General features: G+C 38.9%; 1 protein-coding gene across 1 annotated transcript in view; it reads right to left on the bottom strand.

Moving 5' to 3' along the window:
- The window catches only part of SORCS3 (sortilin related VPS10 domain containing receptor 3), a 621,661-nt gene that overhangs the window by 161,483 nt on the left and 435,378 nt on the right, over positions 1-24,800 (bottom strand). The window contains exons 6-7 of the mRNA XM_007964048.3: positions 21,876-21,940; positions 6,196-6,314 (exon numbers count right to left, since the gene is read on the bottom strand). Coding sequence (XP_007962239.3) covers positions 6,196-6,314; positions 21,876-21,940 — 184 coding nt within the window. The remainder of the gene's footprint in view (positions 1-6,195; positions 6,315-21,875; positions 21,941-24,800) is intronic.

The following is a 24,800-nucleotide window of genomic DNA, read 5'->3' as shown; positions in this document are numbered from 1 at the left end:
ATTATAATTGTTTAGTTATGTGCATTTCCCACTGGGCTGAATGTATTTTAATACATTTAAATGAATGAATATAAAAAGGACAGTGAATAATATATTGGGTAGTTCTTGGACAGCAGTTTTATAAAAACGCAGAGACATTGTACATTGCATGGTCATTTCTTATGCAGTGAGCAATTGTCAATTAGGCAAGTTGTCTTGTATTGTTAGCTGCAGAAACAAGATTCCCTTGCTTCAAAAAGATAACTAACTATACTTCCTGAGAATAGGATGGTGTCTTATCTTCTCAGTTCAGTTCAGTTCAGCAAACATTTATTGAGTACCAGTCATTATGCTAAGAGCAGGAGAAGCAATGATGAATAACACACACTCCTATTCCTTTTAGAGACCTGGCTGGGGAAACATAATGCAAATGGGTAAGTACCGCACTGGAGCTTCGTCCAATCTCGACTGAGGATGTCAGGGAAGATTTCCTACGGGAGGTGCTGTTTGTCCTAAATTTAAATAATAAATTTGTCTGGTAAAGGGACATCCCAGGCAGGAAAAAAAATATATAAGAAAGGCATATAAAGTAAGAAACGGCATAGTTTGTGCATGGAGACTAAACAGGTTTATGTTTATTGAAGGTTAAAATGAAACAAGGAAGGAATGTGAAGAGCAGTGGTGGGTAAGGAATTCATATGCGGCTGATGGAGTAGGTAGGATCCAGGTCATAGAGGTCTTTGCAGATAATGGTAAGGAAATTGGATTTTACTCTATAGGTGATGAGCTGCTACTAAATGTAGAAACATCGATTTTGCCCTGTGACTGGCTGGTGGGGAAGGTTGGTGTTGATCTGGGAGAAGGAAATCAATTAGTAAGGTCATTTCAGAAAATATATAATAAGGATTTATAAATGGTTTTAAATAGCCAAATAATGATGATGCTTCTCCCCTTTCCTGTTATAAATCACCCTAGAGCAATAAGAAAAATAAGAAAAGGAAATACAAACTCTATCCACAATGAAAATCTAATTCTGAAACACATTATATGTGGAAAAAGGAGTCACATATATTATGTACCAGGTGGTTCTGTCTTATGAGAAGAACCTACTCACAGAGAAAATAATCTTGAGTCATATAGGACCTCAGTGAGAACCAAGAAGGATTCTTGTTAAGCTGAAACAGAGCCCTAATCTATCACTAAAATGAACCTCCTCAAATAGTTTTTCCAGGAAGAACTCATAGCATTAAAAAATAAGCAATAAACACATAAAGATAAAAGAAAACAGCATAAGAGTGATAAAGTAATATAGGAAAATAAAAGATGGAAAGGGACAGGAAAAACAAATAACAGATATGGAATAAAATATGCTTCCATAGAGCAAATAAAAACTGCAAACACACTGCTATAATTTAAAATAACCTGTATGACGAGGAGATAACCTCTATAAGAGAAGAGTTTGAAGCAGAAATACAAGAGCTCAGGGGAGGTATGTTGAGACAAGAGAAAGAGACACAATATAAACGGGCAAAGCTCAGAAAAGAACTTAAACAAAAACAGGGGAAAAAAAAAAAAAGCAAAAAAGCAAAAAGAACCTAGAGAGCCCAGACTCTACTAAGTACTCATTGAAGAATAATGTAAGATTGTTTTTAATCTCATTTTTCTCAGTTTGCTCAGGGAGTAAAAAAGGGTTGGGAAGGGACAAATTTTGGCTTTCTCTTGTCTTTGCTGTCTAGTGTACACATCCTAGGTATCCCGGAAGAAAGGAACCAAAACAATAAAACTGAAATAGAAAATATATTTCAAGATATGCCACAGAAACTCCTGAGAAATTAAAAATAAAGAAAAAATTAAATCTATTTAACAAATATTAATATTCCAGAGGAAAGAATCAGTACACTATGGCCAACCACAAGGTATATGTTAACTAATAAGTAATTGGTATCAAAATATTTTTTAAAGCCTTTAAGTATTGAAGTTAAAAAACAAAATAAAACAACAACAAGATGTCTTAAAGAAAAATATGAGATTGGTCTGAATAATAACAAGTTATCGGAGTAAAAATTATGATGGAAAGAGGATGACACATACATTTCATACCCTAAGAAATGATATTAAAACATAAAAAGATACAGACAAACATATTTTCAGCATTCAAGAATTAGCCTTTCTTGGAAGACAAATTTCAGATAACCAAGAGATAAATAGAAAAAACTATAGGAAAAAGACTTCTGGGGACAATTGAATACATTTACCTATAAGACTAAAATCAAAATAAATGCAGGAATTACAGTGCAGAGCAGAACGTTCATGCTCTAAAATGATGACGTAAAGAGGAATAGGACAAGAGGTCATAAACACACACTATTTTTTTTTACCTTTCTTCTGTAGTGCTTCATAAACTATTTAAGTCTAACAGAATTATATTTTAAGGCAGTAAGACAAACACTAGGAAATAACTATTCAAAATTAAGTAGCGGAAGAATTAAAGAGAGGGAGAAAATTAGAAATTCAAGGAAATATGCTGATTTTGTAATTGCTGCCAACAGGAAATCAATAGATATTGTCCAGAAATAGAAGATTCAGTATGCTATATAAATTTCTATTCATAAAGCTAAGCACTTAGAACAAAAATAAAAATACTCAGAATTATCAAACAGACATATAGGAAAGCAAACAGACCATATAATGGGAGTTTTAAAGTAATCATAATTAAACACAAAGCATATACTGTCAGAACTAAGATATATATGTCATATCTGTCAATGCAAATGGCCAAACTTACCTGTGAGAAGAAAAAGGTGGATTAAATGCTGATGATCCACTGATCTATATTTGTACCTGCACTATGTGTAGTTGTTTACCTGCAACTCATTGGCATTCTTCTACCATATTTCAATCTTAGTTAATTGATAGCTGCAAATGATACCATGTAACCTGTGTTTAGTTGATGATTAATGAAATTCAATGTTTTTCTCAAGTTTATTGGCCTTTCACATTATTTGGGGCATTGTTAATCCATTGGTTCCCATGTCATTGATAGTAAAAATAAAGCCTTCAAGGCCCAGTGGGATCTAGCACCCTCCACCTTTCTGGCCTTATCTCTAAATTGTCTATCTAGGCCTCACTGCAGGTTCCTGCTCATCTCATTGAACTCTGAATATTGGAGTAGCCTGAGGTTCAGTCTTTGGATCGTTTCTCTTTTCCATCAATACTTATTTCTTAGTGGTCTAAGAAATGCCATCAATATGCTGGCAACTTTACAATAGATCAACTCAGCTGAGACTGGCAATTCTGTGGTCTAAAAATGCCATCAATATACTGTAGAATTTACAATGGATACACTCAGTTGCAACTGCTCCATTACCCACCCCCACTCCCGAACCCAGCCTCAAATCTCTAACCACCCACTCCTCATCTTCATGCGGGCTCGAGGGAGGCAAGGCCTGAGAACCTGGCTCCATACTCCTCTCTGACTGCACTATCTTCTGCCACCCTGTTCCTAGTTCACCACTCAGTGAGGCCTTCCTAAGTCTTCCAAAATAAAACAGCAATACCTTTATGGCTTCAACATTCACAGTCCCTGATTTGTTTTTATTCATAGCACTTGTCATTATCTGATACATTTTGTAGATATATAATAGTAAAAGATAAATAGAAAGATAGAAAGCAAATATTCGTATAACACTGTTTCTAGAGCATTGTTTTACTGCTTTACAGATAGTGTTAACAAATATAATCCACCCAGCAACCCATGAAGTAAGTACTACGATTATCTTCTTTTTATAGATAAGTCAAAGGAGGCACAGCTCAAGGTCACACAGCTAAGTGTGGAATGCCACAGTTTCAACAAATGCCAGGTGTTAGGCTCTAAATTATATGTTCTTAACCATTACTCTTCATAACTTTTCATATCTATGAATATATGGATATTTACATCATACACATATTTTTTCCTATCTTCCACTAGAATTAAATACCACTAAGACAGAAAGTTTGTTGTGTTCACTATCCTAACCCCAGCACCCAGCACCTAGAACAGGAGACCTCACATATACCTGGTAATGAATAAAACTTTATTGAATAATGAAACTACGTATCTTTTCAAGGAAAATAAAAATTGACACTAATTAAAGACAAAACTTCTGTCTGCTTCCAGTATAATAAAAAAGGAATGTTTCAGAATAATTTGTTTAAAAATCTGTATATCTGTCTGCAGGGTTACAGCAAAGTTTATGGAACACAAGGAAAAATGAAAAAAGTCTGAACATTTAAAATTCTAAGTCATGTTTCCAAGAAACAATTCTGGCATATTTAGCATTAGGGAAGAGAAATCTGATTGGTAAATTCATAACTCACTCCTGTGCTTCCATTGTAAAAAAAAAAAAAAATCTACATAGAAAGAGATAAAGGCCTTAAATGGGGACCATAACAATGAGAATGGAATAAAAGGTAACACTAGAGAAATCACAAAGAGTGATATTAACAGAGGCTGTGGGTTCATTTAATTTGGCAACACAGACTGACTTTGACCTGGTAGGGGTTGTGCCACAAACTGCGTAAGGGTCAAGGTCAAGTGTGACCTGTTGGTTCTGTTTTACTTGTGGAACGTCTTCTATGTTGGGATGTTGAGTTGGTTATTTGATACGGAAGGCTGCAGTACATGGTAGATGTCACAGCTCACTGACTTGAAAGTGATCAAACCTTGGAGATAGTCCTTAAAACCATGGGATTGCTCAGGCAGTGAGTAACTGGGTAGAGAAGCAGGTCAAGGGCAGAAATTTGAGGAACTCTAGAGTAGTGACTGGTGCCGTGTATTTTGCAGTGTATGTGTTCAATAAACAAACACTTATGAATAAGAGAATGAAAGTGCCGTTGGCCTGCCAAGACTTAGAAACACAATCCTGAGATTCTGGCTTTCAGGCTTTCAGTCAAGCTAAAAAAACAGGGATTTTTGAAGCCACGGAACCTTCCTCTTTCACTCCCTCATTCAAGATGGTTTTTGAGTGGCTATTTTTCCTGTATTTTACTAGACCTCAAAAATCTATGTAACTAAGTTATAGAGAGAAGTAACTGCGATGCCTACAATCAGTTCAATACAACAAATATTGACTGAACACCCCTGATATGCAAAGACACCTTGTTAGGGCTAAGGGAGAGGGGTCAACTGTGTGTATAAAATATTGTCCCCATTCTCAGAGAGTGTAAAATACAATTTGGAGAGAAGACAAATCCATTGAGATTTAATAAGTAATAGCTCCTGATAGCCTGTGTGCTAGAGGAATGGTATAGACTATAGAGCTGCAAGGGTTCAGAGGATAGCGAGTCACACTGAGCTTGGAAATTCATAGAAAGCCTCCTAGAAGAGACGGGATTGATCTGGACTGAAATACCAGGGGTCAGGTAGAGAAGGTCATTCAGGTGCTTAGGTATGAGCAAACTCAGGGAGTTTTCAAAGTTCAACTTTCCTGTGGGAATAGTTTTCAAAACAACTGAGAATACAAGGATGGGAAGGCAGAGTGTGGGAAATCAAGGTTGCAGTCAAATGCTGTGTTTGATTTATCACACACACCCTCTGTCAGTCATCTGGTGGAGCACTACCTTTTGTTCCTCTTATCTTTGCCCTGTTTTGTACCTCCTCACAGTACAAAGTAGAGATAACAAGACCCAAAATGTAAAAGAAGGCCTCCCTGGTCTGCCTAAATATGTGAGTCCCATCTCATTTTTCCCAAGACTGAGTTCTGGGAGTAAATGCTTTGGGACATGGATATTGAGAATGTAGTCAGCACCGGAAAGAAGGGGAAACACTAGATATTTCCAGAAAAAGAATCCTGAAGACACTTAATTTATAGGGGATTTTCATTGCCAAGTTAAACAGGTCACTTTGGGTGGAAATAGAATGTAGCTTTGATAAATTACTTAAAGTCAAATCCCATTAGAAATTTGACTTTAAGTTACTTCAAATCCAGTCCAAGACCCAGTCAATTCAGACAGCTCCTGTGCTATAAAATGGCAATCCAATGGAAGGATTCAGTGCATCGCTAAAACCAGTAGAAGTCCGGGCTCTCCCCAGAGGACTGGGTCCCTGAAGCAAAGGAGGGACAGTGTCTCAGCTCCACATCTTCACAACCTTGGGAAAGCCACCCTCCTTTTCCTAGCAGGCAGCCAACTTCAGTGATGCATCCTCCCACCACCAGCTGCACTTTCTGTACTCACCTGAATGAAGATATATTCATCCTGGACAACCAGGGAACTGATGTCAATGGAGCGGGCAAAGGGCCCACTTCTAGTTGTCTCGGTGCATTCCTGGATCCTGCAGGTGAGGTAGTGAGCATCTGAAATAGGAGGGCAGAATGATGCTTAGATACAAGTGAAAACCATGAGGGAGCCCCAGGTGGCACACAAAGCTCTACTTCATGGGGGAATCAACAAGATAATTTAAAATAACAGTGAGATTTCATGTTTTTGTCCACGGAATTTATAATAATTCCCCAAAAATTGTAATACCTAGTTTGGACAGAGAAGTGGAAAAATAGTTCATCTCCTATCATACTACTGAAAGAGTAATTTGGTATAGTTTTTTGGAAGAACAAATTTGAAATACGTATCAGAATTTTAAAGGTACACATCTTACATCAGTAATTCTAATTCAAGGAGAATCTATTCTAATTTTCTAATTAGAGAATTCTAATTTTCTAGATGTTTTCTAGAGAAAGACTCATATTTTCACAAAGAGTCAAGGCAACGATATTCACAGTGGCATTGTTCATAGTAGTGAAAAATTAGAAATAGGCTCAATGCCCATGAATTAATGATCACTTAAATAAACTGAGATACATGCATATGACAGAGTACTATGCCGCAATTAGAAGAATTCGGTGGATACATATGCTTTAACATGGTAATTTCTCCAAAACGCACTGTTCTGCAATCTTTTAAAAATTAGTTAGCAGGCCGGGCGCGGTGGCTCAAGTCTGTAATCCCAGCACTTTGGGAGGCCGAGATGGGTGGATCACGAGGTCAGGAGATCGAGACCATCCTGGCTAACACGGTGAAACCCCGTCTCTACTAAAAACATACAAAAAACTAGCCGGGCGTGGTGGCGGCGCCTGTAGTCCCAGCTACTCGGGAGGCTGAGGCAGGAGAATGGCGTAAACCCGGGAGGCGGAGCTTGCAGTGAGCTGAGATCCGGCCACTGCACTCCACCCTGGGCGACAGAGCCAGACTCCGTCTCAAAAAAAAAAAAAAAAAAATTAGTTAGCATCATGTATAGTATGATCCAATTAGGCTTATGCCATACTGCGTAGAACAATGTTTAAAGGATACATACGAAAATTAGCTATGATTACTTTTAGGCAAAGAAACGGACTCAAGGAAGTAGACAGAATTCAAGTGGGACCTTTGCTTTTTACATTACATACATTTTTATTATTTTTACAACAAGAATGCATTCATTTCTTATATAACATTTACAAAACTTACATAATTACTTGTAAAAATCTTCTAGAGATCTCAACAGCTGAACCCTCCTCCCTCGCCTCAAGCAACCCAAAAAAATGCATGGTACCAGCTGTAGCTGAATGGGAAATCTTTGGCTCCAAAAGGCATTCTGATTATGACTAGAAGGTTATCCAAGGAAAGGCAATCCATTTAGTTTTTTGCTCTTTAATTAAGGAAAAACTACAGGTCAGTCTCTGTGAAGAATCCACTATAAAAATTTACTTTAAAAAAGGTTATTATTCATTTAAAGAAATTTAAAAATAAATGATAAAAATGGAAAGTAGAAATCACTTTAAGATCAAAAGCAGAGAAATCTTATTATCTAAAACCACATACGTTATTACATATGCCTATCTAATGCAATTGTTTGCGTATGTGTGCGTATGTGTGCAGAGGTGTCAGAGGCTACAGAGAAGGGAGTGGTAGGCAGCAGATACATAAAAGCAAAAGGCTTACAGAAGCAAAAATATATAACAATTGAGATTAAACTATGGGTACTTTAAATTATTTCTGTTTAAGTAATTGATGGATGGATTCAACAAGTATTTCTTATGCACACACTACATATTGGGTATTGTTTGGGTACTAGGAATAAGGCAATGAATCAGAGATTTTCCATTCTAAAAGAACCTTCTGTCTAGGAAGGGGTTTACTCATATATGTAGCTAGTTATTACACACATTAACTTAGAAACATGATGCTACTTTAAGAAAGAAATATTTTAATGGGAAATGAATTCATTACATGCTATACATAACTGCTTCTTGAATGTTCAAATTTGAGCAATGTCTGTTTGCTTCGGTAACTATAATCTGACTAGGTCTAGCATTGATTCCATTTGCCCCAGTGGCAGTTATCATCTGCACAGTAGCTCCAGACTCTGAATTTTTCTTTCTTCTGCATCCCATACAATCCAGTTGGTTCCTAATCCTTGACAATTCTGCCTCTGAAGTGTTTCAAGTCTCTTCTCTTCCCTCCATTACCTGTACCATTTGCCTGGGACACTTTCTTGTCATCTGTGCTCCTTCTGCACTCATTTCACATCTAGGGTCCATGTGGATGATGAGTTGGAGACTGGATGGACTTGAAACAAGCAGCCAAAGGCATCTCTAAAACCTAAGCTGGGGTTAATACCTCCCAGCATCAAAACCACCACTAATGCTGAGTGCCTTGGGATACGGCCTGAATAACTTTGTATGACAGGGCAGGCCTTTACAACTATCCTAATAAACTCAAATGCTTAAGGAGGCATGCGAATTATATATGAGAGTAAAATTAGCGGGGGTAGATGATAAGTGGTGGCTGGCACAAGATCTCAGTGTCAGGGATCTCTGAGGAGCGGCGGAGACCACACTTAAAGGGCAAACATTCGCCTCTTTTAAGGGGGAACTGCTCCTCCACACAGAATTCATATTCAAAAATAAGACATTCTGAGTTTCTAAGAAAAGCTAAATGCCTTTATTTTTTATTTTTATTTTTTTTATTTTTTATTATTATTATACTTTAAGTTCTAGGGTACATGTAAATGCTAAATTTCCTAATTTTTATAATTGAGAGCTATTGGGAGGCCAAGGTGGGTGGATCAAGAGGTCAGGAAATCAGACAATCCTGGCCAACATGGTGAAATCCCATCTCTACTACAAATGCAAAAAATTAGCTGGGTGTGGTGGCAGGCACCTGTAATCCCAGCTACTCGGGAGGCTGAGGCAGGAGAATTGCTTGAACCAGGGAGTCGGAGCCAAGATTGCACCACTGTACTCCAGCCTGGGGACAGAGCAAAACTCCGTCTCACTAAATAAATAAATAAATAAATAAATAAAGTTGACGGCTAATGTAAATATAAAAGATGGTACAGGCCAAACACCTTGAGGCCAAACAAAACAAACCTACACTCCAAATGAAACCCAGGAGCCACTGTTTTTTTTTTTCTTTCCAACTTTTATTTTAGATCCAGGATGTACATGTGCATAGGCAAATTGCATGTTGTGGGATTTGGTGTACAGATTATTTCATCACCCAGGTAATAAGCATAGCACCCAATAGTTTTTCTATTTTCATCCTCCTCCCAACTGCTTCCCTCAAAAGTAGGCTCTGGTGTCTGTTGCTCCCTTTTTTGTGTCCGTATGTACTCAGTGTTTAGCTCCCACTTATACATGAGAACATGTGGTATTTGTTTTTCTGCTCCAGTGTTAGTTTGCTTAGGATAATTGCCTCCAGCTCCATCTATGTTGCTGCAAAGGACATGATCTCATTCCTTTTTACGGTTGCATGATATTCCATGGTGTATATGTACTACATTTTCTTTATCCAGCCCACGGTGGATGGGCATTTAGGTCGATTGCACGTCTTTGCTATTGTGAATAGCACTGCAACGAACATGTGTGTGCATGTTCAATGATTTATATTCCTTTCTGCTCTGCAATGTGGTCATGACCTTCCTTGCAAGGAAAGAGACAGACTTTCTTACCCTCATTCCCTGACCCTGTAGCAAGACCAGCTTGTCCAACATTCTTTAAGGACAGCCTGTATGTCCCTTCCTTTTTGTCTTGGTTCACAGAGAGAGCCAAGAGTGGCCTGGATTTCCACTTCTGGCTGAGAGGAGAGGGGAAGGCAGGGAGCTCAGGCTGTGCTTTGGAGCACATTGCTAGCCCACCAGGAATATTCTTGGAACCATCCAGTCTTAGTAATTTGCTCCTAAAATAAAGCACCAAAACAATGAAAAGCTGCAGTAAAAACATGTAAAGAAACCACAGGTGTTGACATGGCAACCTGCTTCCTTGTTACCAGCCAGTGTCTCAGAAAGCCCCTTGCACTGGTAATCAAAGGTACACACAGGGGGACACCTGCTTATCCTCACACACTGGCTCATTTCCCTCTGGCTATTTACTATTCACTCTCTCATTTGGACACTTTGAAAAAAGAAGCAAGTGTATTCGAGGCCACCACAAACAAAATCACAACCTACCTAAACCTTGGCCCATAGCAGGTATAATGCTGTGCCAAGCTCATCCTACTTCTTGGCTCGCTCTCTACTTGCCACTGCTCAGCATGGCATGAAAGGTCCAATTTAACAGGAAGACAGCACTGAAATGAGTTTTTGAAAATCACTTAAAATTTGGTGGCCTTGCAGTCTTGGCTGGACTCAAATATTGCAAGTCTCAATGCTTTTATTTTTCAAAACATAGAGATTGGGTAAGTGCCACCGTGCCCTCTGCCAGGCGAGAACCAAAGTAGGGGCATAGGGAAACCAAATTGTCAGGCAGGCCTAGTGGTCAGAGAGAAGTAACTGAGGGTTATGGAGGAACTGTGGCTGTCAAGGGTGAGCAGGGAATATCATTTGGTTCAAACCTCACATATGTAAAATGTCTCAAATTAGAACTCTAGACATTACCTCCAAATGAGGCTGAACACAGTTATAGAGATTCTATGATGAAATTCACAAAGGTATTTATGACATAACTTAAAATCCCCAAATAGGCTTCCAATAAGTGTGGCCTTCTTATTTGTTTTTTAATAACACCAGACACCAGATAAAATGAAAGTGGTCCAGATCTCTTGAGCATACTCCAGTGGTTCTGAGAGCAAGGACTCCGAAGCTAGAAAGTGCTGAGATCAAATCCAGGACTTACTATGTGCAGACAGGCCTTGGCCAAGTAGCAGCATGGCTTTTCAGCTGTGAGGCACAGACAATTTAGTGTGTGCCTCTGAGGACTGTCGTCAGGATTAAATAAGATGTTGCATGAAAAATGCTTAGCACATTGTGGATACATTTTAAAAGATCAATAAATGTTAGTTATTTTTTATTATGAAGAGAAAGGGAAAGGAATCCAACTCTCAGCATCTTTTGTAGATTCAAGTTATAATAAATGTCCTATTTTGTTGTGGAGAATTGAAAGACCATGATATCACAGGTTCTACAGTGAAGTTATATTCTGAATTTAAATCATCGTTTACCTTAAGTGCAATGGATGTTTGGACAAGAACAAAAGTATATGGGCTAGACAAATCAAGGAGAACTTCAAAGAGGAGGCAACCCTTGAGTTTAACCTGGATGTGAAATTGTGCTATGTGAAAGGAAATTCTTGAATGAGGCAGTTAAAAATGCACAGGGACTTTTACATAAGCAAAGTTCATGAAATATGTGACGTAATCGCATGTTAATGAATTGACTTCGATTAATTCTTATTCTTGAACTTCTATTTTCTATCCTCTCCTTTGAAACATCCTTAAATGAAAAACTAGAAAGAACAGACAATCGAAAGATCTCATTTGGATATCCCTATGTAAAAACCAGAGAGTGATTTCCTAAATGGTTAATCTTCATGCTTAATATATTTCTCAATGCAAAATGTCTTCCTAATACATTCCTAAGAGCTAGTGTGGTCACTGCTCCACTTACAAAAATGAAAAGTCAAAGGCTTTGTTCCCTGCACCAGGAATAGAAGATTATTCTGCTATTTGGAAATATGCACTCCTATTTCAAACTAGCTCTACAGCTAGCAGGACCTTTAGGAAGGGAGCTTCCATTCCTTCTACTGAGTGTTGTAACATCATTTAAATGGAGCCAGCATCCATGTCTTCTCACCCTACAGACGTGGGACCAAGGATCTCATTGGTGAGAAGGGCTGCCCCACACTGACTGATTCATTCCTTTTGTATTGGCTCAAGGTGTATAGAGAAGCTGCAGGTGTCAGACACATCCTGAAGTTCCAGGAAGCAGAGAACATAAGACCGATTCTTGCCCTCAGAAGATTCCTATGCCAGTGATGGAGACGGGACATTTACAAATGAATATACCTTAGGATGCTTAGAGAACTGGTGAATGTGGGAGGAGAGATGGAGACAATCTGACACCCTTAGCCTTCTTTTCTTCCTAAGAAGCTGTATTTCTGCTCAAAGTTTCTCCGGACTCAGGGACTCAGCCTCAGCCTTTCTCTATTCATCAAGACAAGCCCCTCATCTACATCAACAAATGTAACTGTAAAGTCCAGTTCTGGTTCTGCCATACCTTTCCAAAAGGATCACCTCTTTACCAGCAGAAATAAAATCGTAGTCACTTTTCTCTTTCTGGGCTGACTTTATAAAGCTTCAGTAAAATGTTGGTTAAACTGAACTGAATGTCACTAAAAGCCTATACATTTTGTTATGGTTAATTACATGGTGACTTGTGATTATGTTTTGCCTTTGAGAATTACTAAGCATTCAAACTTCCTAGACATCAAGCTTCCTGTCATCTCAGAGAAAAACTTTCTGTGATGTACTCAACTTCCATGCCTTTGGGTAATAATATACCTATTGTCAGAAATTGAAAAAGTGAATTAAAATTGTGAACAAAAAGCAAATTCAGCTCTTCAGGCCTTCTCTTAGAGAAATACCCACGAGCTGTTTATTTTATGTAACATTAACTCTCAAATGAAAATAAGTGAAAACAAGCAGATTCAAGGTAACTCTAAAAAGTTATTTAGCTTCCATCAGCATCTTTTTTCTTGACTGGGGAGTGCAACTAACCTATCTGTAAAGACAAGGAAGGAAGTAATATTGCTGCAAATACCTAATACAGAGCTTGAAGCATAATAGGTTCTAAAAACAAACAAAGGCAACAAACAATAAAAGGGAGCTTCCATTCCTTCTACTGAGTTCATGGATTTTGAGCTTTGGTGACACTTTTCATCTCCCATAGGAGAAACCCAGCATTATCTGTCTTCTTGATGGCACAGGAGGCAATCTGGCAGTTGCAGATATTTAGAAACCATGGTGACACTGAGTATCTCAGCAGTCCTACCATCCCATTCAGGGCTCTTTCCACTGTCCCTGCTAAAACTGACCCCGAATAGGATGATTATATGAAGATGATGATGATGATGACAATGACAATGACAATAGCAGCATTTTTGACTGCTCACTCTGCGTTGTTTGGTGTTCTAGGAACTATATGCATTAACTCATTTCATTCTTGCAACAACCCAGGGAGTTACAATTATTATCATTTCCCTGTTATAGCAGAGGAAATTGAGGCACAGGATGATTAAGTAATTTACCTAAGTTCCACAGCTCTAGGAAGTGACGGAGCTAGAATTTGAACCCAGGTGATTTTACACCAGTACCTGTGATCCTAACCTTTATGTATTTTAAACAGAGAACAAAAACTGGGCTAGGTATCTGACTAGAATCTACATACTGGGTCACTCCCTGTCACTGGCTGTCTATGTGACCTTGACCTTGGGCAAGTTGTTATATGATCTGATGCTTTTTAAAATGTAATATAATGTGGGAATCTCTTATATGTTCTGACTTTTTGATTCTGGAATCCTTCTATCAAAGACAATCCTATATCTCCATCCATAAAGTGAGTTTTACTGTGCCTGCTATGATTGAACAGAAGGCAAGCAGTCTGCAGCCCCATTGCCTTAGCTCCCACTTTGTCCTCATTTTGGCCTCTGAAGTCTTAAAGAGCTGCTAGAGCTCTGAGTTCATACAATTCCAAAGTTATTGAATTAATCAATATTTTTAAAGAGCCAATAATATATGTATCTAGAGCCTAGAGTTTAGTCTTCAAAGCTAATAGTTTCACCTGTGTGCCAAGCTCATTTGATTACTTATGTATGCCTGGAATCTCTGTTAAGAAGTATTAGGCTTTATCTTGTCTTAGAAGAAGTGCAGTAATTGCTTAATGAGGGTTGATGATGAGAGGAAGACAAAGGATGGTGGCATATGTTCTACAGGTTTTGATTCTGCACATTTCTAGAATGTCTAGATGCTTCGAATGTTTTGCCCATGTTCAGGTTCACTTATCACAGTGTGCCATGGGACACCATACTTGGGAATTTCATGCAGAGGAGCTCACTACTTCACAAAGCAGCCCACGTCATCTTTGGGTACTCTCTGTTGTTACTGCTTTGTTCATTGAACTGAAATCTCCCCTGTTGTCAATTTTACTCTATAATAAGATCTTCATTAGTAAACTGATGAAAAAAATAAATTATAAAAATACTTCTTACGCTTGTTAGCATTTTCACATAGGTAAAACACTAGATGAGGGATCACAGGAAGGCTAAGAAATTTGTCCAAGGTCCAAATGACAGAGTTAGTTTTCCAACTTTTATGTCAAGTTAATACTCTATTGACACTCAATTTCCTCTTACGTGGAGGGTGTGTGCGTCCTTCTGTCTGTCGGTCTGTGACTGAGTAACTGTGTCAGAGAGAAAGCATGTGCAGGGACATTCAGAGAAAGATGAATTCCAGAAGTGAATGGGAGGAAAAGCCGTTGGAATCCTGAATCTCATGGCAGAAATAGGATTATTCACACAGTTGTTAACCAAACTGGTTGGCTTTGCCCTGCTTAAACCTTGCCAGGGCAAAAATATAATAATAATAATTTAATGCTTTCAGCTTAATTCAGGAAGTCTGACTCCTATAGAGGGAGACGAGGACTAGGCCAGAGGAGAGATTCCAATATATAAACAAAAAAAGAGACCAGCTTATGTTGGGTTAGATTGAGAGTGTTGGAGTTAAGTTCAAAGTCAGAATTGTCAATGTCACACCACACAACTGAAAAGTCCATGCTCTATGCTGCTTCTCTGGGGCCCCTTCAGTCTAGAGCAGCACCATCCAATAGATACAAAAAAGCCACAAATGACCTTTTACATTTTTCAGTAATCATATTTTAAAAGTAAATAGAAAAGTGAAGTTCATTTATATGTTTTATTTAGCCCAAAATATTATCATTTCATCATGTCATCATATAAAAATTATCAAGGAACAATTTTTCATTCATAGTATAATAAGTCTTTGAAACCCGGTATGTATTTTACACTTAAAGCACACCTTGATTCGGACAGCACATTTCAAGGACTCAATAACCACTGTGACTAAATGACTACCATATTGGACAGCACAGCTCTAGCATAACTTTCCCACACCCCATTTCTACCATCCCTTTGGATGGTAGAAACTCATCCAACTCATCCCACAAGATGAGGCTTAGCTATGGCCTCTTCCGTGCAGCCTTCTGCCACTCCTCAGCAGTTGTGCAACCCTTCCTTTTGGTCCCCACAGCACTTTGTCCATGATACTTACAGCAGAGTCTCCGTAGCCTTTAGCATAATGTGTTGCAACAATGATCTGTGTGCATATCTGCCTCTCCCATTAGCCTGCGAGCTACTTGGTGCTGATTGTGTCCTTTTTATCTGTATATACCCTGCAGCTCAGTGCAGTTCAGTGTTAATCAAAGTACAGTCCCCAGACCAGAAGCAGCAGCTGAGAGCTTGTCAGAAATGGTGAGTATATATTTTAACAAGCTCTCCAGATGGTGTACATGCATGTTAAAGTTCAACCAGCTCAGATCTAGTGCATTGGTTCTCAATCCTACATGTCCTAAAATCAGCAGGACAGCTTTATAAAAGGCCAATGCCCGGGACCTTTCCCAGGAGATACTTCATTCATTGATTTGTGGTGGGACCCAGGTAGGGGTTTGTGTGTGTGTGTGTGTGTGTGTTTATTCATGAGGTGATTATAATGCTTGGTTTGAGGACCACTTGTCTTCTATGCTTGAAGAGTGTTCCATTACAGTGGAGTGAATTGTGAGCCAATGAGCAAATATAAGAAAAGCACAAATTTCTATATTAATATTTGCACAGATGCCAGTATCCTCGTCTTACTCTGGGAACTACATAGAGCAATATTTAATTGGTGTTTCATGAGCAGATCTTGCTTCTGTTCCCTGAATGAATAAATAAATCACTAATTCAGCTTCATTTTATAATTAGGAAAAAGGAACCTAGAGAGGTTTACTTGTTTCCCTGGATCACATAGCCTCTCAGTGGAAAAACTGGAATTAGAATTTAGGTTTCTACTCTCCACGTCTGCCTGCCTGTGAATAGCTAAAAGACCATATCTCTTTATTCCTCAAAAAGATAAACACAAATCGAAAACGTGGTTCCCATGGAGATCGAGCAGAAAGAGTGGTATCTCACAGCTGCTGGTGCCCACACTTCAGCCCAGGGCAGTGTAACCCTCTATCAGGGCTTGGAGAGTCATTCATTTCAGCACTTTTCCCAGGCCCACCTACCTGCCTGGGCAGATAGTGCGGGCAAGCTTGGCAAGTCCAGTGTCATCAGGCAAGAAAACACCTGGACACAGAGCTGAGGGTACTGGATAAGTCTGTCTGCTCAGAGTACAGTACCTGAGAAGCAGGGTACAGGATGTGACCTGGCCTCATCACTGATGCTACTCTCTGGTCTGCTCCACCACCACAGTCACAGTCTGCTCCTCCACCACTTGCCTGGGGCCACTAGACAAGCCAGTTGGCTTCTCTATTTCTCAGAATCATTCCTAAGTTATGAGGCACGTTAGTCTGGATTGGGGACCAGGGAAACAGAGCAAAAGCTGCCTTGTGCTCCAGAGATGGAGGCTGGGGTCTGAATGAGCTGAAATGAGTCCTAGTTTTTCATCTATCACTTCCTGTATCTTAAATGTGAAACAAGCAGACAAAAGAGGCAGGTAGAAAGGAAGGTGAAGTGACCAGAGATTGACAGGTACCATCCATATGTGAGACTGCAGCCAGGGGAAATATAATTGCTTCATGAAGCTTTATCATTATAAACAGGCAAGGATGGCCAAGACACCTTGGTGTGCAGCATGAACTGTGGCTCAGGAAGCTACCTACCTGTTCGCTCATAGGTCCTCTTCAACCCAGCTTCACTAACCTATCTCCATTCATTCTTTTCCAGGTCATAACTTACAGCCTTGCACATACCACCTCTCATGATTCTGGGAACTTGCAAGGTTCTTCTCCCTATCCAGAATGCTCAGATAATGTCCTACTAAGCCCTAGTACCAAATGAAACATTCTCTATTTCTGAGATGGTTCCCCTAACTTGCTTAGGTTATTAGTCACAATCTCATTTACGATTCAACACAATATATTCCCAACTCTATTAAAGTCCTTGTCAAAGTGTGCTAGCAACATTGTAATACTTGTCCATCATTTGCATTGTCCATCATTCAAATACAAGTCTGGAAGCTCCTTGATGGTAAGGATGAGATCACATTCACCTGTGTGTCCCCTCAGTGCCCAGTATATATAGATTTTAAGTAAATGTTGATTGGGTAAAAGTATAAGTAAGCAAATGAATAAATGAATGAATGAGAAAAGAAGCAGGAATTCCTGTAGAACTAGAAGTCAGGAACTATGCCTCCTAGCTTTCATTAACCAAAAATTTTAATTTTAGTATTTTAATACAAACATATTTTTCAATGTACACACAGTGAGTTTTTGGCATAGAGTTCTGTAAGTTTGAACAGATATATAGACTTATGTAACCACCACCACAATCAGGTTACAGAACAATGACATCATCCTAAAAAATATTTCATGCAGATTTTCATGTCAAATACTTTCTCCACTCTGGGAGCCACCAGTAAATTCTCTATCTATATGGTTTGTCTTTCTCATAAGAACATATAAATGGAATAATACAGCATGTAACCTTTTGAGAACAGCTTGTTTTACTCAACATAGCACCTTTAAAATTCATGTGTTGCTTCAAATATGAGTAATACCGAGTAGTATCCTATTTTGTGGAAGTGTCACAGCCTATTAATACATTCACCCATTCAAAAATATTTGTTTCCAGTTTTTGGTGATTATTAATAAATCTCTACAGACATTCACTAACAGGTTTTAATGTGAATATAAATTTTTCATTTTTCTAGGCTAAATATTCAGCAGAAGTGGGATTGCTGGGTTATAAGATTGTATAACTTTATAACAAACTACCAAAATATTTTTTCAGAGTAGCTGTACTATTATGCATTCCCACCAGCAATGTATGAGAGTTCTATTGCTTTACATCTGTGCCATACTTGATACTGTCATTTCTGTTTATTTTGGTGATAACAATAGATATACAGTGATATATCACTATGGTTTTAATTTGCATTTCCCTAGTGTCTAATAATGTTCAGCACTATTTCATGTGTTTATCTGTAATCTTTATATTTTCTTTGCTAAATGATCTGTTCGAACTTTTTTTAATGAGCTGTTTTTTATTGCTATGTTTTAAGCATTCTTTATATGTTCTGGCTACACGTCCTCTGTTGGACATTGATTTGCATGTATTTTCTCCCAGTATCTTAACAGTATCTTTGAATAGTAAAAGTTGTAAATTTTGAGGAAGCTTTATCAATTATTTATTTTATCAATTTTGCTCTTAGTGTGATTTAAAAAAAAACTCTGTCCAACCCAAGGACATAAAAATTTTCCCCTATGTTTTCTTCTGAAAGTTTTATAATTCTATGTTTTATATTTAGATCTATGATCTACTTGGAGTTAAATTTTGTATAAGTTATGAATCATTGTATAAGTTGTGAATCATAGGTTGAAGTTAATTTTTCCCCAGATGACTGCCCAATTGATCCAACACCATTGATTGAAAATAATATCCTTTCTACACTGAATGGGTTATATCCTGCAACCTTGCTCAACTCACATATTAGTTCTAGGAGATTTTCTTATGGATACCTTGGGATTTTCTACATAGGCAATCATGTCAATGGGAGTAACAAGGTTTATTTTCTTCTTTGCAATCTATATGAATTGTATTTCATTTTTCTTGCTTTATTTCACTGCCTAGGACTTTCAGCATAGTGTTGAATAAAAGTGTTAGGAGTAAATATTCCTGCCATTTTACTGCTCCTCAGGGAGAAAGCATTCAGTATCTCACCATTAAGATGATGTTAATTTTAGGTCTTTTGTAGATGTTCTTTATCAGAAGTTTCCTTCCCACTAGTCGGAGGTTTTTGTTCGAATTTGTTTTTTTGTTTGTTTGTTTCTTTTTTTCCTATTACCAACTAGCTATGTGAATCTGGGCAAATCTGAGTTAAACTACCATGTCAGGAAAAACAGTAAATAAAACATTTTTGTATTTTTGATGATGCTCAAACGATGGCAGAGATGTGTGTGTGTGTGTGCACACGTGTGAGGCAGCACTCACTGCATACCACAAAGAAAAGACATTATGCATTTTGTTAGGATATGCAAATAAAACATGCCCAGATCAAGGCAGTTTTGCTCTGTGCACTTTCTAAATAAAGTTGAGTTAGGGGCAATTTACTAGATTGAAAAAGCATTATTTTAACTATTAAAAATTGATTTTAAAAACCCTAGAATTCCAGGGGAGGATTTATAATGAAAAAATAAAATTAAATTAAAAACCTAGAAGATGGAACAGAACTAATATATTCTATACTTTAACCTAAGTACAACACATGACATTTATCCCTGTTATATTTCTGCCTGCCTTTATTCAATTATTGAATTCTGGCAATAGGCCAGAAGCTGTTCTATGTGTTCTGCATTTGTAATCTCATAAAATTTCACGGAAGTCCTGCACCATAGGCCTCATCCCAATTTGGACCAGAATTCTTGAACTTTCAGAAAATAAATTTTAGCTTAATGTAAGAAACTACATTTTTTAAAGGAGCTGTCCAGCATCAGAAAATAATGTGTCTAAAATAATGTGTCATAAGCCTGAGCTCACGGAGCCTGAGAATGTACTGTTAGAGGTTTGGGAGAAGGGATTCCTACACCAGGTCAGAACTCAGACCATCCTCCAACTTCGAAATACGATGACCATGATAGATCACAAATATGGGCCTAAACAGGTAGACTTAGGAGGCAAAGCCCATGCGAGAGTTGTCCTGAAAACTGGCCTGTGGGTCATTTTCTGAGACTGGATATTTGCTGTCCTCCTCCTGTCCTTCTATGCTCCCTGAAACCCCTACATTTCATTCTTCTCCCAGTTTCTTTCTCAGCCATAAGAATTGAATAATATAATTTTGAATACAGACACTACCACCCTTATGATCAGTAATTTAAGTGTGTGACAGTATCTCCTTAAATTCCCAATAGCTATTCAGTTAAAAAATATATTTAAAAGAGTGTAGGTCATCCCTGGATGTCTCACAGATTTACATCTATTCAAGGATCAAATGAGATGAAAAGGAAGGAAGCAGGAAGGGAGGGAAGTAGGAATGGAAGGAAAGAGGGAGGAAGGGAAGGAGGGAGGGAGGGAGGAAGGAAGGAGGAAGGGAAGGGAAGGGAAGGAAGCGGGGGAAGGGAAGAGAAGGAAGGAGGAGAAGGAAAGGAAGGAGGGAAGGAAGGAGGGAGGGAGGGCAGGAGGGAGGGAGGGGTTAGAGTGGCAGAAATATAGTAACAAATTCTGATTACCTTCTAACTCTTTTAAAAACAAAACTAAATCAAATAAAACATATTCCCCCAAATGCATGTTTATGGCATGCATCTATGGTTGGCCTCCAACAGTAGATTTCTCCTGCAGAAAGCACGTGCAGTTTTACTTAACAGACTCAGGTCAAAACAGAATCGCCTTCCATTTATACAACATTTTTTAGTTTCTCTAATATTCACCTTCTATTTGATTAACCTATAATCCTGGGAGGTACTCCAGGCAAGGATGAGTATTCTCGGGTCATAGAGGAAGTTACAGCCCAGAGAGGTTAAGGAGTTTTTCCTGGTCTCAAGGCTAGAGGGTAACAGAGCCCAGGACCCCAACTCACAGGCAGGTGCTTGTTCTGCTGCACTTCTGCATCACCACTATTAGATTATTTGGCTCTGTTCTCAATCTAAGATATGCTAATTATATTTTTATACATTTTTATTTAAGCTGATTTTATTTTTCCTGGATGGAGAAGAACCCTTTAAGTATAAACAACTCTGAGAAGAATAAAATGCTTAAATTGGTACAAAATGATGCTTTTTGAGTCCAATTTTGTGTAAGAAGTACACAGCTGCACAAGGTACATAGTGGGTCATGTGTTTAAAATCTTGCAATTCCACTGCTAGAAGAGTCCCATTTTTGCAGGGACAATACAGAACTTGCTCATCACTCTCTCTCTCTCTAGGGCTTAGAACCATGTCTGACACATAGCAGGCCATCCCTAAATATCTCGAATGGATGAATACACAGTTTTGCAAATAATTGCCCCATTACATTTTTTGGTAAGGTTGCCTATATAAAGGGCTCATACTCTGAAGCAGGCAGTGCCTGCAATTTGCCTTATGAATGTAAAATACCATGATGAGTTATGGACATTCCTCTTCAAATTACTCTGAAGATGCCAAAGAAATTACAAACAGGAGCCTCAATTTCATCACATTAACTCATATCCCCAGAAAATTCATTCCCGAGAGTTTGTTTCAATGAAAAGTCTCCCTTAGGAAAGGACTTCTCACCCCTACTCTGGGAAATAAGGATGGATATGGCTGTAATGGAGCTCAGGGCTTTTTATCTTTTCAAGTCATTAAAACACAAACTGGGGGAGGAAAGAGACCTGCAGGCAGATCTCCCTGGGCCTAGCCTGGCTGTAGCAGAACTTACATCCGTCCGTGGTCCGCACCTCCATGTGCACCAGGTCCGCCTCCTTATCCAATCCGGCCACCGACCTAGGAAAGGAAGAGAGAGAGAGAAGCTCAGTGACAACACCGATACCAGACAGCGAAGTGGGAGGCACTCAGGGTCAAATGCTACTCAGAAATCCACTTTCTCAAAGACGACCATCCTGCAGTCTGGGAACCAGCAGAATGTGGCCACTGGCAGTCCTCACAGTGTGGCTGCTCCTAGGAACTGTCACCTATAAGGGTCACAAGACATGAGTACTGAATGGTCAATGAGTCAATGATTCAAAAAAAATAGAGAAGAATACAGAGTGCATAGTCATGCTGGCCTACACCTTGCTCATGACCTTCTCCACGTTGCACCTTCCCAGATGTTCTCTCTTCCCCAGTGTCTTCTATCTATCTCCTCTGTCTTAACCTTCTTGACTCCTTCCACCACTTCCTCCTCCTCTGCCCTCCCACTTTACCTGCCTGTTCTACCCAATGGGGAAGACGGTATTGCCTCAGTTTGGGCTGTTTGCTTCAAGATACTCCTTCCTTCCTGAGTTTAATCCTAGGTATCCTTCTTTATTCCTGCCTTGAAAATAACAAAAGTTTGGCAATATACATTCAAAATCTGGTCTGACAAGGACAAAATTCTCCTGGTGACCAAAGTGGAAAACCTTAAAGGTCTCTGGCCAATACCTAGAAGATGGAGGCCTAAGAATCCCTATAAATAATCCTCATAGACCTCTGACCTTTCACACATAAAGCCCAGTCAGCTGTTTCCTAAATTAGAGACCCAGGCCAGAGTAAGGCCCAGAAAGCCCACTGAAAAGAGCCAACACACATGTTAAAAACTCATTTACTAAAGATCACACAATCCACTCTCTCTGGCAGGCTCTTACTTATAGTCTAATGGCTCAGATTTTATACACTATTCTAAGATTTGTATTCTGGTTTTCCAGTCTTTGATAGGGAAGCAGCAGCAAGTTAGAAATGGAAAGTAGAATTGAAAATGGTGAGAACCAAGAATTGATACTTCGATAGCAAGAGAAATGGAAAACTTGTGAAAAACAGACCTAAGAACTCAAAACCCAATCTTCCATGCCACAAATCCCTACACTTCTCAGTAGCCCTGGGGGCATTACTGTAACACAGCACAATTCAGTGCTGACATCTATGTTGAGGGGCTGAAGGCACAGAAGAAAAGAAACAGGGGCTGATGGCATCCAGGGTACCCTGTTTAAGAAATTAAGGCTGCAAGTGGTATGTTTTAGAAAAACTAAAATGATCTGTATTGGTTAAAATAAAATTATTAGTTCAGCTGCAAGTATTATGTTTTAGAAAAACTAAAATGATTTTTATTGGTTAAAATAAAATTATTGGCCGGGCGCGGTGGCTCAAGCCTGTAATCCCAGCACTTTGGGAGGCCGAGACGGGCGGATCACGAGGTCAGGAGATCGAGACCATCCTGGCGAACACGATGAAACCCCGTCTCTACTAAAAAATACAAAAAAAAAAAAAACTAGCCGGGCGAGGTGGCGGGCGCCTGTAGTCCCAGCTACTCGGGAGGCTGAGGCAGGAGAATGGCGTGAACCCGGGAGGCGGAGCTTGCAGTGAGCTGAGATCCGGCCACTGCACTCCAGCCCGGGCGACAGAGCGAGACTCCGTCTCAAAAAAAAAAAAAAAACAAAAAAATAAAATAAAATAAAATAAAATAAAATTATTACTTCTTGAAAGGTCAAAATTTAGTTATCTGAAAGTTCATTTATGTAAAATACTTCTTTCCTCAAAGAGGCTCAATGAATGAGGCTTCACTCTAATGGGTTATTTTTCCCAGTGATCATTGACATTCTATCATTTCCTTTTTCTTTACCTCATTTGATCCTAACAACAAACCCCTAAGGTAAGGAGAGCAGACATCATTAGTCACACTTGACTGAAGGAGAAATTGAGGCACAGAAAAAAATGGATGTCTGCCTAAGGCCACACAGGGACTAGGCCAAAATTAGAGAGACTTCTTGACTTCCAGCAGGAAGAGCTCCAACATCCTTATCCACTCATCTCCCTGCCCCTCTCCTTCCCTAGTGAACTCTCTTTCCTCTTTCCAAGCTCACTGGGCCTTGCCCCTCCAGCAGTCCTTCCTTCCCTAGTATCACTGCAGAGCCCTTTCCCTGCTCCCAAAGCATCCTTATCCCAGTGGTTCTCAGACTTTACAGCTAATGACAGCCCTGGGGGTAACTTTGAAATATACAGATGCCTGGGTCCTCTTCACCAGACCAATGAAATAAAAACTTTTACAGATGGGACCAAGGCATCAGTATTTTTAAAGGTCGCAGGTGATTTCCATGTGCAGCCATGTTTGAGGACCACTGCTTTGCATGACACAATCAAATCATGTATGCAACTGCTAATTCATTTCTGTATCTTCTCTATTTGGTTATAAACTTTAAAGTAGGATCCTGTCTTATTTATTTTTGAACCATTGGGACCTATGTGTGTAGTACATATTAGGTGATACTTAAGTGTTTACTGAACTAATAAACAACCGATCTACCTGTGACAGTGCCAAAATTTAAATGTAAAACACTTGAGGCCAGACACACAGAGGACTGAGGGTACCACAATGAACTATATGAATACTTTCTTTGGTCTGAAGCCACCCTGCTTTTTTCTTTTTTTTTTTTTTTCAGAAGAGAAATGTCTCATTTTATTAACCCAATGTATCCCAAATGTATTTGACCACGGTAATTTTAAAAAAATTTTTACTTTAAGTTCTGAGATATATGTGCAGAATGTGCAGGTTGGTTACATAGGTATACCTGACATCAAACTATACTACAAGGCTACAGTAACCAAACAGCATGCTACTGGTACCAAAACAGATATATAGACCAATGGAACAGAAGAGAGGCTTCAGAAATAA

This window comes from Chlorocebus sabaeus, chromosome 9 (assembly GCF_047675955.1).
Source record: "Chlorocebus sabaeus isolate Y175 chromosome 9, mChlSab1.0.hap1, whole genome shotgun sequence".
Lineage (NCBI taxonomy): Eukaryota > Metazoa > Chordata > Mammalia > Primates > Cercopithecidae > Chlorocebus > Chlorocebus sabaeus.
This window is presented reverse-complemented; position numbering and strand designations above follow the sequence as displayed.